The sequence below is a fragment of the Melospiza melodia genome, chromosome Z, assembly GCF_035770615.1.
Source record: "Melospiza melodia melodia isolate bMelMel2 chromosome Z, bMelMel2.pri, whole genome shotgun sequence".
Taxonomy (NCBI): domain Eukaryota; kingdom Metazoa; phylum Chordata; class Aves; order Passeriformes; family Passerellidae; genus Melospiza; species Melospiza melodia.
In genome coordinates, this window is record NC_086226.1 from 12,122,622 (window position 1) to 12,141,490 (window position 18,869).

General features: G+C 36.2%; 1 protein-coding gene across 1 annotated transcript in view; it reads left to right on the forward strand.

The window, feature by feature from the left end:
- WDR70 (WD repeat domain 70) overlaps positions 1-18,869 on the forward strand; it is a 124,772-nt gene that overhangs the window by 79,828 nt on the left and 26,075 nt on the right. Inside the window, exons 11-13 of the mRNA XM_063179659.1 lie at positions 10,121-10,220; positions 16,101-16,185; positions 17,226-17,364. Of these exons, the coding sequence (XP_063035729.1) occupies positions 10,121-10,220; positions 16,101-16,185; positions 17,226-17,364 (324 nt within the window). The remainder of the gene's footprint in view (positions 1-10,120; positions 10,221-16,100; positions 16,186-17,225; positions 17,365-18,869) is intronic.

Here is an 18,869-nt window from a genome sequence, read left to right on the forward strand (position 1 = left end):
ATGCGTTTCACACATTATGTGTAAATACATATACAATGTGTCTAAGTATGTCCAGAGACTTATAATGACATTCCAGTTCAATAGACTTTCTGAATGTGTATAGCCATTTTAAGCAGTAATTTAAACAACTCATTATTAGATATTTCAATTTAGATTAAGCAGTATATGGAATAAAAAAAAAAATCCTTTATGGTTACTATTTCACTTTGCAATGTGTATATGTGTCACTTTGAGATTTAGGTTGTGGCTATTTTGTGCTCAAAGGAGTCACCCATAATCAGCGCTAAAAATTTTATTTTATATTTGGTGCATTTTTCTGCATCCTGGCTCAGTAGTCTGCTCTTTGTCCTCACCATCATGCAGTTCTGTGGTCTCACCTTGAGAGTCTGAGACCTGTAAACAAACTTCATCCTGCTGAGGCCATTTAAGCACGCTGTGTGGACATTTACAGATGCTGTTTCACCAGGGCTCACAAGAGCAGAAGGAGGACAGGTAGTGCATCCCTGCCCTTGTGACAGGAGGACTGGCATATATTCAAGACTGGCATATTGAAGAGCCAGAATGACTTTTCAGAAACAGGGATGGACACCTATTGCAGTCAGCAGAATGCATTGCATTGCAAACCGTTGGCTTGTTGCTTATCACAAATGTGAAAATGGCTGCTGGATTTCAATATTTGATGTGTTGAAGTTATGGGTAGGTGTTTGCAGAGGTGTAGGAATGTTTTCTGTATTCCAGACAGGTCAGTGTGGTTTCTTGGCTGTTGCATCAAGGTGGGAGGGCAGGGTAGGGCTGCAATAATATGTGGTGCTGTCTGTCTGCATGTGTAAAACAAACTTCAGTTTTGACTTCCTTCCTAACCAAAGGTGGCTATGTCAGAAAATGAATCCTTTTGTGTCAAGTTGGTAAGAGGTTTATACCAGCAAACAAAAACAAGGCAATGTGCAAACTGGATTATTATGTGTCTCCCACTCCCCCTTTTATTTTTAATAATTTTTTACCCAGGAATTTACTCTGTGTCCTCATTTGTTGCTGAAAAAGGAGTGGTGAGATCTGTAATTGAAAGATTGTATTTAATTCATTGGTGAAATAGAGCTGCTAAAAAAGACAAAATGAGGCAAGAGTGGACCCCTAAAAGTGAAGAACCATTATCAAGCAAACAAAAAGGGAAAACATTAAATAATGATACTGGCAGTGGGTAATTGGTTGGATTTATTACAGTGTGTTTTACAATATGTGACAAATTGGGATGCATATAACAACATTTTTCGTATGATGAATGGTTAAAGGAGGTAAGATCTTCCAGGTAATTGAGAAGATACAGTATCCACTTAAGAAAATCAGGAACAGCTTTCATCATGTTGAATTTGTATTGGCAACTAAACATCCACTGAGTGATGTCAAGGTGAACTGAGGTGTTCAGGAGAGAGACAATGACTCCTTTTTTTGGAAGGCAGTTTAATGGCACGAAAATATTGGGAGTCATGGTTGTGAGTAAGGTGTGTGAAACTACAGTGTGGAGTGAGAAGTTCAATGACCAAGGGGATTGAGTAGCAGTCAACAGCCAGAGAAACAGAAAGGTAATTATGTACCAGAGGGAATAGTGAAGAAGGGAACCAACATGTAGATGGTGTGCAGGAGTAAGGGTGGGGTAGCGGTAGGGGTGGGGTAGCATCCCAGGTTGGATTTGTCAGAAGTAATCCTGAGACTCAGCATGGAATTTAAGTAGCGTTCTCACATGGAATATAGTGGGATTGACGAGGAGTGAAGGTGGAGGAGAAGGCAGTACTGAATGAAAAGGCAAGAGAAAGAGGAACATGGAGCTATTTCGGGAAAACTGGGTAATGCAAATAAGATTTCAAGATACATGAATTGCTGCTTCTGAAATTTGTATCTCTCTGTGCTGTGAGAATGCCATTGCTGGTGGAGAAGAAATATGAAGTTGCTGGTCATAAGTGTGGAGTATTTGGCTGTAGTGAAACTAGGAGGCCAGAATGAGAGAATGAAAGGCACCTTTCTGTAGGATGGAAGAGAATTCTAGGGATGCTAGTGGTCAAAGAGAGTTGCAGCAGAAAGAGGTATTGCATCATGAAAGATGTAATAGAAAAAGAAGAGGAAAGAGGGGTTTGAAGCAAATAGCAAACATTAATGGTAGAGAAGGCTACTTGCTGAATGAAAAATTCTGTAAAAATTCTCAGTCCTCAGAGACAAATTTTCATAGAAGTACTGCAGCCTGTTTGAAGGACTCTTGGGTATCAATTTGGACATTTTTATATTTCCATAACTTTTATAATTATCTCATTTATATTACATGAGACAGAAAGGCTTAATTGATTCAAAGATGTTAATTGCAAACAAAAAAAATTCTTTCATACTTAAAATAGTAATTTTTTTTAATGTCTGTTTAAAAAGAAAGCTAATTTTAAAAATGACCCATTTTGAAATTTAATCAGAAATTGAACTGTAGAATAGCAAGCAACTTTTTCTCTAAAAGGTATTACAAGCTTTTTCACTCTATTTAGTGCTTAGGAACTTGATCGCTGCTCTGAAAGCTGTCATGGAACACTCTGTTCTGTTAGTGCAAACCACTATAAACAATTTTTAAATTTTTTTCTGCTTCACCAGTTTTTTGCTTGCATGTGTGGGGGTTTTATTTGCTTATTTAGCTAGTCAAATATATGAAACTATTGTGAGAGAAAAGCAATATCAAAGAAAGAACTATGGAATTGAGATAAGAGTATTGCATGAAAAGAAAATGAAATTTACTTGAGAATGCATAGTTTATCACTGACATGCATGAGGAAAAATATCACCCCTTCAATGAGGCATAGTTCCATCTTCATTGTTCCATCTAAATTAATAAAACCAAATCCATAGTTTTAAAAATTATTTACTTTTAAATAATATGCAGAGAGATAATATGGCATGATGATTACAGTATGTTTTTATGAGAAAGAAATCAAAGAATGTAGAAGAAAGAATAGCTTGGTATGTTACAGGAAGTTTAGTGAAAATGCTTTCATTTCTTAGAGAAATACACCCATCCTCTTAGAATTTATGCATGCTAGCCACTGTTTCTAGCAAGCAAATAGATTTATTCTAAAACCATCTTTGATAACTCACTGCAAATAACACCATTTTGGCTCAAGGATTACTGAACCAGAAATGTTCATTTTATGCAGATTTTTGTGTATTTTCAGTCATTTCACGCTGTTTACACTGTGCCTCTGTTAAGAAGTGGTTTAAGCTTTGGGGACACTGAAAGAATATGAGAAATTTTATTGACTATTTGGGTATAAGCAGAGAATAAGTCTGTCATAGTTGCCTTTTGAAGACTACTTAGTAGCTTCTTTATAATTTTTTTCCTGTTTATATTTTTGTTTATTGCCAGTAGACCAAAAGCTACTTTTAAATTGTACGAAACATCCAGGGTTGGCATAGATGAGTTTGAAGAAATCTGTTTATTTTCAGTGGAGTTCTAATGTATCTTAACTGAATCTTTGATGAGATTTTTGCAGAATAACATTGATCACATTTGATTGTTTTCTGCAAGGCAAAGAAACCTTCAACAGCTAGGCAAGTCTAAGAATGATCAATTTGACTTCTAGAGAGGCAAAAGGAAGAGTGGGCTTTTTTTTATTTTTGGTTTACAAAAGCCATATTTATGATAGTACAAAGGAGGAAAAATGTAAATTTGCTAGGATAAGATGAGATGGGATAGATTAGTTATGAAAAGGTACAGAAGAAAGTTCCTTTTACATCCTTGTGTGTTTTTCTCATGCAGTGTAAAAAATTCCCAAAGGAAGCCAACTGAATCGTTTCCAAAAGCTGTATTTATTAGTAATATGTATCATTTTTGTGGCCAAGATAGGTTATTTTCTCAAATGCAAAGTTTGACCATGCAGCCAAATACTCAGCTAGAGTTTTATTTTCAAACCTTTAGGCAAGTATTTAGCAATGCTGTTAAGAAGCTATCTTTCTAAAATTGTTTCCTGAAATATTTCTTGATGAATAAGCTTAAACAAGAAGAAATTGTTTCTGTGGTCAGCAATATTCTTAGAAGCTGGATGTTCTTCCTGGTGAATGAAGCATGGGCAGATAGGAAAGGCTTTCTCATCACTCTGCAATGGATCAGAGACATCTCTGGGACAGGCTGGCCTGCCTGCTTCCTTGTTTTGCCTAAACCCTAAGTGTATAGTCCAGTGTATCAGGTGGCTTTCCTCATTGCCTTCTGCATAAATGTTTTAGATGTTTTAAAATAGAAATGAAGTTTTGGAATCAATTGCAATTGACAAAACACTAAATAATTTTTCACCTTGCCTGGCTACATCACTATATGACTTCTCTTCTTAGACTGCTCTTTTCCATAACTTCCAAGCATTTTCTGACTAAGTATTTCACACTTGTGTTTTTATTTTCATTCACAATTGCATAATATAATGCATGATGCATTGAAGATTCCATAAATTTTAAAAATAATTATACACCATTTTTTTTCTACGCCCAGTTATATAGGTTTTTCATTGCAATGTAGTTGCTCAAGAAAAACTACAGAATATTTGGGGAAAAAAAAAAAGAGCGAAGTCTTTTATGGATCCAGTATTTGCAAATAAGTGGGTAAGCTTCTCAGTGAAATACTTGTGAGAGATTATTGACGGGTGTTGAACCACTGCTGAATGTGAGAGATAAATCCTGAAGTCTTGTCACCCAGGTAAAAGGCCTTAGTTGCAGCAGATGAGAACATAATGGTTTTAGGGGACAGTTAAATACATTGTAAGTCAGATGTCCTGATTGTGGTAAGTAAAGTTAGGCTACTGTATTCATAACTGATTAATTAGGATTGAGAGAAAACAAGGAGTGTTTCAGGTCTGATAATTATACATGTAGATGTCACTGAGTTACAAAGTCACAGAGAAGAGGAAATCATGTAAGAGTGTAATCATGTAAACATGAAAACCTCAGATTTCACAAGTTAATCTTGTTTTGCATCAGTGTGCTCATTATTGAAACAGCATCCATTTCTACACCACAGGAAGTGGTATTGAAGAGTCGTCACATAAGCTGAAAGCCCTGGGATCATGTTTACAGAGACTTAAGGAAAGCATCTGATACAGCCTGTTCAGCGAAAATACTGAGAAATTCTTGAATTCAGCTGACATATGTAGACCTGACAATTTTTAATTAATACGCTAAGCGCAGAAAGTACACTTAGATTTCTTTTGTGGATTATAATTGGTAGCAAAGGAGATAGGCTCCCTTCAGTACAGGTGGCTGAAGGGGGGATGGGGAAGTAGACATTTGGAGAGTGTCACTCCTGCCTTGGGAACCTGTCTGCCTTGTCAGCTGCGATCACTGCTCTGAGATGTTGTTCATTTGTGATGGGATTACTTTGAACAAAAACCCAGACAGCTTTGGTCAGTTGTGACTAAAAAGGAGATTTCTGGTTTGTTTGTTTGTTTGCATCTTGCAGCTTTGTAGCTGATACTTTTATCACTTTGAGCCTGGCCAATGATAATATGTTATCTTGGAAGGCATGTATGTGTGTTAAAAATTAAAACATTTGCAACTGAATGTTGTCAGTGTGAGCTATTTTATTTTGCTGTAAGTATCTTAGGTGAAAAGACTAATTTAAAACTCAAGTAGCTGGCCTGGGACTTGCTTGTCAGGCATCTCTGCTGAGCTGTCCTGCCCTTCTGCCTCCTGTTTGAAATCAGCATAAATCTTGATTGTGGTTTTATGGTTGACTGTGTTCACACTAATAAATAAGTAATATTTTGCTATACATCTGTAAAACAGAGAAGGATTGATATAGCCGTCTTTGTAGGTCTCACTTTCCCCAAGGCCTGCCTTGATTTACTGCCTTTGCTTAAAAAAAATCTAGAAGATGTTAGGAATAAGAAGGAAGAAGAATTTCTTGGCTGGGACATTCAATATTTTGTTAAAAGAAAAAGGGGGGGGCAGAATGTGAGAAGCATTGTAATCTTGGGAAAGTGTCGGCTTACTGTGAAATATTGTATCCCAGATACAATGTGGGAAATTCAAAAATTCCATCAGTTAGAAATACTGTTATTTTTCTCATAGATGTGGCTTGGATTTCTGAGGTGAACAAATTGGGTAGGTCTGTCTTTTTCCTAGAACAAGTTTTATAGAGTGTTTTGGAGCAGGAGAGCAGTTGTGAGATGCAGAGCTGCAGCTATGTGGCTCTGTTGTAGGTCATTCTTTTGTGGTAAACCATTCATGTGGCCACTGTCATCTTCACTTCCTGTCTGGGTCCTCTTAAGTCCGTCCATACAGATTTTTGTGCAAGGGATACTCATTGCTGATGTTCCTCCAGTCATGTACCTCTGCCTCCAATCCCACCTTTTCTCAGTTCCTTCTCTGATTCCTTTTGTCTTCTGGCTCTCATTTGCTCTGAGGACTGTGGCAATCTTGCAAACCCCCTGACATTTATCTGTTATTTTTTGGTTTTTTGATACATGCAACTGTGTCCTTTCTCACATGTGCTTCATGTTTTATGCCTGTCATCTCATTTTGCACACAAGTACAGTCAGCTGTAATTGCTTAACAAAAATATACGTGCTAATACAAAGCTAGGAGGAAAGTGCTTACATTGGTGGAGTTACATATTAGAAAGCCTTTAAATAAGTTGCAGAAGCTAGTGGTTTACTGCAGAATTTGCTGAAGTAACTAAACCTTTTAAAAATGTTAAGGACTGATGAACTTGTCAAATTTTGCATGGCACATGACTTGTTACTTCATTATAGCAGGCACCTCTGCAACAAAAGGAGAAGGGTAAGAGGGAGATATGTAGATACACTTTGCCCTAATTATCTTGACATCTTTATCTTATGTTTCAGTGCTCTTCCTTTCCCTTCTTGAATCAAATTTTGTAATTGCGTACATTGGTTCTGTTGTTCCATGTCTTTCCAGCTAGAAACATTCTGATAACAATTTTTTTGCTAATGATTTGTTAGCAAGATTAGACATCTGTTAAAAATACTAAGAGGTCAGAGGCCAGAAACATTATTTTCTTTGAAAACTGCAATGAATGTTTGCCAGTATGTGTAAAAACTTCTTTTCAACCTTCAATCATTTTAGAATATTTGATTTACTGCTACAATTCAGGGTTATATTCATTTGCAGAATAATATATGGAGGGCAAGCTTGCAGAGCTCAAAGTTAGGAAAACAATCTTTTACTGGTAAACTGAGCAAATTTGTTTTTAAAGACATAGAATTGCTGATGCAATCTCACTATCTCTTTCAGTCAAGCCTTGTTTTACATGAAATCCTAAAGTATCAAAGCTGGATAGAGTTGGGCAAAATTTGGTTTTTTGGTTTAATTTTTGTCATTAAGGGACAAATGATACCAGTTTTGCACATCTACATGTTTTCTATATGTTATGTTGCTGTTTTCCTTTCTCTACGTGACAGTTGAAAAAGGGGCAAAAACTGGCCAGAGTATAAGTACTTAATGGAGAAGGCTCTATGGTGCGTGGTGTAGAGTAAAAAAGTAATTTCATTCGGAAAAGGCCCTGAAGAGCATCGAGTCCCACTATTTGCAACCTTATATAGAACCTTAACTCTGCTGAGGCCACCTCTAAACCATGTTCCCTAGTGCCATATTGGCATGTCTTTTAAATACATCCAGGCATGGTGACTCAACCACTTCTCTGGGAAGCCTGTTCCATACTTGACCATTCTTTCAGTGTGAAATTTTCCCTAATATACAATCTAAACCTCTCCTGGCACAACTTGGGGCCAATTTAAGATGATAAGATGATTCCTGAAGGACACAGTTTAAATTTTATTGATGGATTCACATACAAATGCTAAATAAAGTCAGTATCTTTGACCATAGGAAAATAACACAAATTCTGACTGTTATGTGATTTGCTATCTATCTATAGGCAAGAGGAAAGAATTTCAGATTGAGGATGAAATGAAAGGAAAAAACCCTACACATTTACAATAACTTGGGCAGCAGAGTGAAAAAAAGGGTATTTTAATATTTGTATATCAGTGTGACATTGCCTGGAAGAATGGGAATGTTATGCCCAAGTGAAGTTTTTTCAATTTGTTTGAATTAGCTTAAGATCGTAATGTAATCTTTCTGTGATTTTTTAAAGTGTGAATATTAACCATTTATGATGTTTTTGAAAGTGTCCATAGTATTTCTTACACAAAAAATACATAGTTTTAATTGCTTGTTAATGTTTAATAAATACTACAGAAAACTTATTTCCTGATTGCCAAATTTACATTTTATTCTTTACACATTTCCACATACTTGGAAAATTTTATGCTATTGGATGCACAAAATATGTTTTTCACATTAATAAACACTCCCATCAAAGACAAACAGTTGTAAACCGCAGTCTGCTCATAGACTTCAGGGTATGCATAATTGGCTGGAAGTGACAGTAATTTCAAAACAATTACTATGGCTAAGTGTAGGCCATTGCATTCTGTGTTCAAATACTGTAAGAAGCATGTTGTTGGTATTTGGATTCCCCCTTTGTTTGTTGAAGAGTAATTTGTGAAGGGAATGCCTCACTTGACTCCTCTTAATGACTGACCAAATCTACGCATCAAAATAAGCTTGCAATAATTATTAACATCATCAGACAAAGATTCTTTAGCTTTTGAACCAAATTTAGAACAACTATTCTTAAGAATAAACAACATTAATTACTTCACTAGTTTGTGGCTCTTACAAAATAACCCATTAAAAGAGTCTTAGTAAAGTACATAGTTAAAAATTTGAAGATAAATTTACTGAGGATTCCTTTGCAAGCCTAAATCAGTCTGTGTGATTGCATTTTGTGATCACATTCTCCTTTTGTGATCATATTCTCTTTTTTATTCTGTAGAAATGCATCTATTTTAATGCATGGTTTGGGTAAAAATCACTGAGCAGCTGCTCATTGTTTTTTCCTCCTACTATTCAGGGTGGGATTCTAGGTCTGGTTTTGCTGCGTGTTGTTCAACTTCTCATCTGAAAATATATGCTTATATGCGTGAATTTTGTTTTGCTCATCACAACCATAAATTCAAGGACTTCAAGGTCACTAATTTGCCATTTTCTTCTCTGTGTTTTAGTCCTCATTTTACAGAGGGGAAGATTAGATACAGTCATACTGGAAACCCTGAACTCTTGAATGCCTAATTTTACAACTATGAGAATTAGTTATCTTTTACAAAAAGAGGCAAATGAGAAGCATAATTACCTAGGTATTAAAAAAGGAATCAACCTGTCTCAATTTTTTTTTCTCTGTTTCTGTCTTTTCCCTTTTTCCCTTCCTGTGTTTCTACTTCCTGTCTTGGAATCTTAGCTGAGAGTCTTGTTTTAGGTTGGCAAGTGGGAAAACTTGATTTGTCAAGACCATTTAAATTTAATTTGAGGTTCCTTCCCTATTAATAGAATTTTTAGGTATTTTACTAAATAATGACTTAATAATAAAAAGTGATCTCCATACAGGAACAAAATGTGAACTTGAAGGTAATTTCAACCTTTCTTTAATTGGAATAATTAAAATAAAACATACATCGTTCCCATACTTGAATTTTACAGTACCTAAATGGAACACAAACCTCACAATAGAACTTTGTTCTATTGTGTAAGCCATGAATTCTGACAGGGATTAAATTTGGCAAAAGTAAATTTTTTCAGTCCTTTTCAGTCCTTTCCAAAGTATGTACTCTGTATTTTGGTAGTTTGAGAAACTAAAGGCCTGCTTAGGGGAGTGTTGAGAACTGTCTTGGAATGTATTTTTATCTTAACCAGGCATAACTACCTTTGTTCAGTGCTAGTGGGAGTTTTCCAAGAGCTTTGATGCTATGTAATTCTGTACTATATATTTAAACGTATGAAGAACTCAAATCTTGCATTCAAGCTCTTGTTATGAAAGCATATTTTAAAACTAAAATAACATTTTAAAAAGTCTGTTGAAATACTTAGCTACTATACCTCCTAAAAATGTAGGGGTTTCTGTTTAGAATAATGAATAGCAGCAGAGCACAGAAAATGCTTCCAAGAAATGTTCGTCCCATTTGTTTAATTTGTTATTTGATTCGTAACTATAATTGATTTTGTAATGTTTTGTTTGTTTGGCAAACAGGTACATACAAAGTTCCACTGCAGACAAGCCCATGCTTCAGGCACTGACACTTCCTGTTTGACATTTTCCTATGATGGCACTGTCCTTGCCAGCAGAGGAGGTAGGTGCTTGAAAGAGCCCTGTGACTTGTTGAATGTAACACGTTTTCAATGAAATGAAATGGTTCATTGAACGAACCACATAGATCACGTTAATTGTTTGATGTAGATGTTTGTGGTGGAGGTAAGGTAGTGAAATCAGATACTAGTGATTCAAATATGAAGTATTTCACAGTTTACTACTTTTATTTGATACACCATACAATACTGTGTTCCTGAAAGAGAATTTTACTGCAGTTAAGAAATATTTTAAGACAACTTTGCTGATTGTATTACACAGTTCCTGATCTGTGTTCTCATCTAGCAGTAATAATACACTGAAAGGAAATCATTAGCTTAATTAAAAATAAAAAAGTCCAGTTTTGTTGCTTAGTTCTTCTGTGGAAGATAAGTGCCTCTCAATAACACTGTCTCTTCTCTGTACGTATTAATTCCTCATACACCTTTCTTAACCAACATCTTTTGCGGTCCTAATTGAAATTTTTATCTAATCTGTTTTAAAAACATCAAAAGTTGATGACTGGAATTGACTTTTCAAAATATACTTCAATGGCAAAAGAATTTGGAATGTTCACAGGACTGGGAGAACAGGATTGCATTGTAAACTTCACATAAAACTTTTATAAATGAGTCTTAGATAGTAGAAGAAGACTTGAGAAGGCAGAGATGTGTTTGAGGACTCATTAACTTCATTACTGGGAGAGGATGGTGTCTGTTGAAGACAGCTTTTCCTGCAGAAATTTGTCTGCCCAGTACTTTGCAGGCAGGTGCAAGCATACAAGCCAAGCTGTCTGGATGGAAAACAGCTGTAACCAGAAGCTCTGTGTATGCATTAGCATTGCCCCAAGGCCAAATAAACAGGCCTAGGGAGAGGCAGTATACATTAAGGCAGGCTAACACTGTGCCTAACATATGTTTAGAACATCTGGTCACTTTGGTACATAGACAGAATGAGATTGCATACACAAAATACCAGAATGTAGGTGTTCATAGATGAAAAAAGCTCTGAAGCAGTGGATGTGTTTCCTAGCCAAGTAGCTTGCATTTTCTTTGCATCCTCCCTGTGCCCCTGTCCCCGAAGGGGGTAGAGTGTCTGACCCGGTGCTTGTCTGTACAGTGAAATGCAGCTGATACTGGGTGCGGCCTCACTGATTCTTTGTATGTCTTGCCACATTTCAAAGATTCCAAATGTTGTTTCCCAGAACACATCTTTCAGAGTAAGGACTTTGTAGTCTTATTCTGGAAGGCCCTAGGCATATGGACACTAATGGCACTTGTGTTGTTTTGTAACTGCTGTTCAGGGTCCTGAGTTGAACTACTGTTCAGAGTTCTGCTGCCACTCTGCCCATCATGAATGGGTTGTAAGTGGTGAGGTAAAGGCTTTCAAGCTTTTTTGTCCTTACTGAACCAGACTTTTATTATGTGTGGACCTTCTCCTGCTTAGAAAATATGTGAACTGTGTGTCTTTCCATTCTGCACTAAGTAAAACGCTGTGTCTGTCTGCCAGTGGTGATTGCCCCCAAAAAATTCACACAAACATATTTCAGGAAATTTAGGGATAAACCTTGGCGTGCTTTTAAATAAAACAGCAAACAAAGCTATTACTTAGTGAGGGGTATTCACTACTGCTGTCTTGAAACCTCCATTTATGCAAATTCTCTTCTGTTTCACATTTATGAGTGTAGACCACATAAATGACCTTTTCCTGTTTTTATTGCCCGTGGCACTTTTACTTGCCTGCTCTTCCTCATCTGTCTCCAGTTTTTGTCTCGTGTTAAACAGACTTTCATTTACTCAGGTTTTATCTTCCACACACTGCACTAAGCTGTATAAAATGTTGATTGATTGTTTGCAGAATGTAAGACTGCACAGAACTTTGGCCACTCAATGTGGATAAAAGTGCTACCTTTGTCTAGTGTATTAAGAAAAAAAAGAGCTCTGTGTGCCCTATGCTAGAAAGTAAGGAGGATTCATACCTTATTTTGACTTGTTTGGTTAGTGCTTTAATATGAGTATTGCTTTGGATCTGTACCAACAAAAGCAGATGTGGATCCAGCATTTGTAGATTAACACACCTGCCAAGTGCTAAGGATCAAAGAGGGGATGGTTGTTTGGGGCATGGGAACTTCCATTGAAAGCCTGATGGACTTTCCTGCATCTGATGTAGATCTGTGTTGGATATGAGAAGATGAGGCATGGCTCAGCTGCAGGCACAAGGGAAAATAAAAACCTAAGGAGCTGCTTATGAAAGTTTCCAGTGCTATTCTTGTTGGATATTAGGTAGTAACTTGACAGAAACTTAAGAAAGTGATATTTCTGCATGCTTGAAGCAACGAAGGGTAGTATTTGTGGAACATTTTCTTTGTTTAGCAGGGGAGAGATAAGAATTAGGATTGGACTTGAGGTCTTACTGTAAAAATTTTCAAAATCTTTTTTTGACTCTTGGTATTTTTTGTTGGTCTTTTTTTTTTTTTTTTAAATTTTACTTGTATTTCTTTCTTCATTTTGAAATTGGTTTAAAACATAGAAATATGTATGCTCAAGGGTTATGCAGCAGCATGTATAGAGACTATTTTGTGTAGTGTAATAACATGTTGCTCTTCACAATAAATCCAAACATTGGCATTTCAAAAACCAGATGGGTTTTTAGAAGCTTAGAAGCTGAACATTGGTGTTCATTCTAACCATGGCAGAAATACATTTACTAGTTTTAATAGGCATATTCAGGTAAGTGCAACACTTGGAGCTGAAATGCATTATGAAAGTCTTCTAGTATCCTTCTTGCTATATGTTTGTCTGTACATTCCATATGTTTAGAGAGGATGGTGCACTTATTTGATCAGGCTGGTATGGATGCAGGTGATGCTGAGAAATGTTCCAAATGTAGGTATAGATTCCTCGATTTGTGACTTCCTTCACAGGATCTTTGGCTTTGGTGCTAATCTTTGATGCCTCCAAAGGTTGCTCTGTAGTTGATGCAGCTCCTCCTGTAGAACCAGTACAGAATGCAGAAGGTTGTACCTTGCTCTGTGTTTCTCACAGATGTAGTATAAGCCTTCACAGAAAGGCTCAGAGTTGATAAACATATTCTGGTAAGCTTGTTATGCTATGTGTTCCCAAAGCTGTAACTTTTTAGAATTCCCATTTCCTATGTTTCTTTGCCTCATTGATCTCTGTGAACAATTTCTGTCATTGAGCTTTGCTTTCAGGAGAGGACTCCCTCTTTTTAAACAGAGTGCTGCTGACTGTAGGCTTTGTGGATTCCTGGCAGCACTTTTGCTTCTTTTGGGCTTATGTGCATTCATGTGCTTGTCTTCCTGGTCAGTATCTTCTGAAAAGAAAATAAAAAAATCAGATAAAATCTTTACAGTATTAGTGCTTCAGCCTTATTTTGACTAAAGGGCATTTGGAAAATTCCTATCTTTGCTCACCAAAGACTGTTTTTCTAGGACCTAATTGTTACCTCTTGATAAATCCGTGCTCAATACCTTTGGCGTTACAGTGTCTTGATCTGATTGTGTCAGTCTTGAGCCTGTTTATTGGTATCCTTATTAAAATGGTGAAAAATAGTGTTTGAAATGCTACTAAAAATGCTATAAAAGCTTTAAATAAGCCTGCCATCAAGAAAAAATACTGAATTATCTGAGTAGACTATTTTGAATATTCATACTGAATTGCACAACTTCTGTTTATATGCTTTTGTTTAAGCATAACTATTTTTGTTCATGTATAAAGTAATTAAAAACAGATCACAACTGCTGCAGTTCTGTTAAAGCTGCCTCCTAAGCATTGATAGAAGGATCCTACTGGGAAAAATCCTTGGTGCTGAGGAAAGGCAATATTCTGTGATCTTGGTGACAGTGATTTCAACTTGAAATGCAAATTAGATTTAGGAACCAATTTGCATTTGCACACTGGGAGTTTTAATTAGGAAAACTGAATTGGAGCAAATTGTTAATGATGGTAAAGTTTCACAGCATTAGCAAGTCAAGTCATTCTACTAGCATTTTCCCCTCTCCAAATACTTACTTTTCTATTTCTAAACTATTTCAATTTAAGACAATGTTGACTTGAAATCAGCCCTAAATTTGAGTCCTACTAGAGTCTTCTAAATTTTTTTAACTATCCTATTACATTTTCCTGCTAGCAAAGGAGCTATAGCTACGTCTGACTGCATTTCTCCTGCTAAAACCTGGCAGCACTACAGCTTGAAGATCATGTCAAGGCTCATTCCACTAGGAACAGAACAGCCTTGGCTGCTAGCCGTAGATCTGTCCCTATCCAGGAGATTTGCAAAGTGGCCAAATGCTGTCCTTTGCATACATTTATAAAGTGCTGGTGCTTTAGATGTAACATCTTGATGATAAGGGTTTGTTTTGTTTGTTTTTTTTTTTTTTTGGGGGGGTGGGAGGGAAAAGGGACGGCTCATTTTACAAGACTAAATGCTTTGAAGTACTTGGGATGGAGTCTACTGGGAAACAATAAGAAAACACATATTCCCAAAACAGGGACTCAACATTTTTCTTTCTTGTCGTTTTTTAGCTTCCCAATGAACAGAAATATACTCTACTCTAGACATCATTTATTTAAGTTGTCCACTTCTTAAAAATATTTTGTAGTAAGCAGTTATCCTAGATTTTAATATAAACATACATGATGTATGAGGCCACACATTACTGCTTTCCCTGTAAAGGGCACTGCTGGCCTTGATTTCTTTTGTTACTTCTTTTAAAAACATTTTATTTCCAAGGCCTCCTTTGAGCTTTTGAGCTCAAAGGCTATGAATCCACAAAATACTTGTAGATAACCAAATTACTTCCCTGCAAGATTTGTACTTTGGAAGGAAGCAGATCTTGCCTCCTAGGTCAGAAGGATTTTGTAACTTTTTGTGTGGATATTTTCAAAGGGAATTGTTGCTTAAATGTCCTTCTTTTTACCCTTGAAAGTTCTGAGGCACTGCTGTCAAATGCTAGGATGTGTCTAGGTGCTTGAGTGAGGTACTTCAAAGCTCAAATTCTGTAGCTCATCTCATGCTGGAAATATGTGTTCCAGAAGGACAATCAGAGAGGAGATGTAGATGTCTCTGAGAATAGCTAATTAATCTCTTTTTTTTTTACCCCTGTTCTCATTTTGTTAATATGTCATAACTTTTCAAAAAGGGATAAACAACCTGACTTTTACTGGCCTACAGTCACACCATGTTTATCAAACACAGATGAAAATTGCTACAAATCTCTTTTTGTAACCTTGATTTTGGCTTTTATAGCTAAAGGTAGTGTGGTGAAAATGTTTCATTAGAGTATGTGTGGTTTCACTTGCTTCCCTTCACCCCCTTCCCTAAGGATTTCTGACTGATTCCAGGGCCTCTTCTCCATACTGAGATAGCAGTTTGTTGCCTGCTAAAGAAGGGGGAAGACTTTCATGTGCTTTTCATGTCCTTCTTGATTGCATTTTCAGGACAGGTAAAAACCACACATGTAAAACTTGTTTAGTTTTTGATGTAGACCATTCATGGCAACATTTTTAATTTCTTTAGATATCTTGAAATTTGCTCCTAGAAGCAAAACATCGATGCTCACAAACAAAGAATAAATTAGCGATTGAGGAATCTGATTCCACTGTGATAGGAGGGATTACCACAATAGAATTGAGCCATTGAGGAGAAGTTTCTGATATACTGGAGTGCTGCATATTGAGCTTCTCAACCTTGCGCTGTCATAGTCACTTACCAAGGAAAAACTTACAAATTGTTCCCATTTTGGATGCTTCTATTATGTAATTTTGTTCTCCTTCTCTCTGAATTAGAGAGTGAAATTTTCTGATGTGTGTAAGTTCTTGACTTGAATTCTTTATTGCTAACCTTTATCTCTTCTGTTTCATAGGAGATGATACTTTAAAGCTATGGGATATTAGACAATTTAAAAAACCTCTTAATTCAGCAGATGGACTGCCCAGCTTCTTTCCAATGTAAGTATTCTAATTCATTCTAATAAAGTATTCTAATTTATTAATTAGCAGAAATAGCAGTATTTTTGCTGAATGGAAGAGTTCTGCTGGAGTTCTTATCCTCAGTTGTCACTAGGTCCACAGTTGTGCAGAGAGGACTGTACAAGGAGAACTGTGAAGTGACAATTCTCATCTATTTTAGGGATTCACGTTGCTTTAAAAGATCTTACTTTTGTGATATTTCAGTCTCATATGTCTTAAGTCTAATTAGATTAGTAACATTTCAGGAGGAGGCCCTTATGTGTGTAATGAGATATAGATGTAAATCTTATTCTTATTTAGTCTGTAATTAATAAAAAAAGAGCTGAATGAAAAACTAGACATAACACAAAGATACATGATATGAATTCAGGTTACAGTGTCAGGAGTGCTGATTTTGTTTTGCTGTATAGTGCTAAGTATTGTTTTCAATATTTTTATTGGTCTGATCTGCATTTCTATTGCTGTAATGCAGCCAAATCCCCTAAGGACAGTTTGTAGTTTTGAAATAGGATCTTAGAAAGACAAGTCATGGACAGCTCAATCTTAACTGCAGTTTGTAACACAGAGGAAAAATAAACAGAAAAATATTTTTGGCCAGTATATAAACACACCACCTTGCATCGCTGAAGAATGTATCATCAGCAAAACCAAATTTCATGATGAGCACATTTTTTTACTTAAGATGACAGCCAGATTTTAAAGTACTTTTTTTTGTTGTTTGTTTCTTGTACTGAAAAGCTTGCAAGACTTTTGAGTGGAGGAGAATTTTGCTGGGAGGAGGATTTTTATTGAATCTACCAGTTTTGCACATCTTGTGCACAACTGTAGTAACAATTGTAACAGATAACTCTTAATTGATAACTACAGCAATAAGTGACAGCTCACAAAATACTTTTCAAGCTTTGTCTGGAAAGGACTAAAAAGTTGAAAAAATTGTTTTAAGGAGTGCAATTTATATCTAAGTTCTTGATATGTTAATTATTTATCTGCCCTGTAAGATTCTTTGTTTTCTTCAACAGGACAGATTGTTGTTTCAGTCCAGATGATAAGATCCTTGTCACAGGCACCTCTGTCAAGAAGGGTGGTGGCAGTGGGAAGCTGTTTTTCTTTTATCGTGAGACCTTCCAGAAACTGTATGAGATAGAAGTTACAGATGCGGTATGTATTTTAGTTTAATCATCGCTTCAAAACATGAATGAAATCATAGTCATATGCTACTTTTTCCTTATACAGGTCATTACCTACTAACACTATTCTGATTTTCCTATTCCATGATTAAGAGATAGGGCTAGAGTAATCTGAATAATTGTTTCAATTAAATAAAAAAGAAATCCTAGGACAAGGTGTTTAGGCAGTAGAGCTTCCCTGCTCTGGTGTTAGCATTGCATTTCGCAAGGATTTCTGTGAACCCTTCTAGATCTCTGAAGTGAGACACAAATCCTAAAATATGTAGATGTTTATTTGTTTACTTCACTAGTTATCATGATGAAATGGCTTATTGTGACAAACTAGTTTTTGTTCATGAGACCAGATTAGTGGTTACTTTAGAATGTGTCTCTAGCTTGTCTAAATGCAACAATTTGCTACAAAAAGAAGGCATTATTAAGAAATCCATCAAAAACACCATTTTCACCAGTTACTACAAAAACCTACAGCTGTGAACCTGTTATACAGAAGAGTCTGTTCATGGCTTCAACTGGCTACCTATTCCCTTGTGCAGAAGGGAAAAGCTCAATACCGTAGGTGAAAAAGTCCTTTTACTCTTGTGATGTACAAGTAAACTTATGGATGATAACAAACACCCATAAGGTGTGTTATTTCACCCATAGGAGTGGGTGAAATTACAACAGAATTGCCACTAATAAGTATGTCAATGTATGCTTATGTCCCTTTAGTTGTTGGAGTATTTCAGTTTATTGATTTTGTCACTTTGTTTCAGAATACCATTTTCTCCTTCTGCATATTTTTTAAGCAAACAGCAGGTTTTCCTAGCACAGCAGACCAAACGTCCTTCTGCTGGATGTTGTTTTCACACCACCAGCTTTGTATTATCTTGTCTTTTTGAATCCTGCTTTCTCCATTAGTCCATCCCAAGGCAAAATGGGATCTGCTTACAGATGGATTTCTTATATCTATAGTTTTGGTGGCAGCTGTCTCGGAAATTAAAAATGCTAAATTCTTACCAAAGCAGAGAACACGTGTTTTTTCCTGGTGCAGAAGAACATCTGTTTTCATCTTAAACATATAATCTAAATAGAACGGGGTTTTATATGACTTTGGAAGTTTAACTTACTACTAAATAATTTCACCAAATAAAGCAGAAATTGGTTTTTATGTTTTTCTCCTGTGGAACATAACAAACCACAAACCAAGCTAAACTCATGAGAATTTCTAGGGGATTTTTATTTTCTGATAGAAGCCTTATAACCAAGTATTTATAACTTTTTTCTGAGAGAAAACATGAATGCCTCAGTATCTCCTCTGAAACTTCATGACAGAGAAGAGGAAAACAGCTACATAAGATAAAGTGCAAGAAGTAGATGTTTTTTTAGGAGCTCTCCTGCCTGTGGGCACCAAAACCAAAATAGTTTCATAATTCCATTCATGATGAATTTTAACTCCTTAGACCTGAGTGTTTGGAGGTGGTCATGATGGCTTCTCCT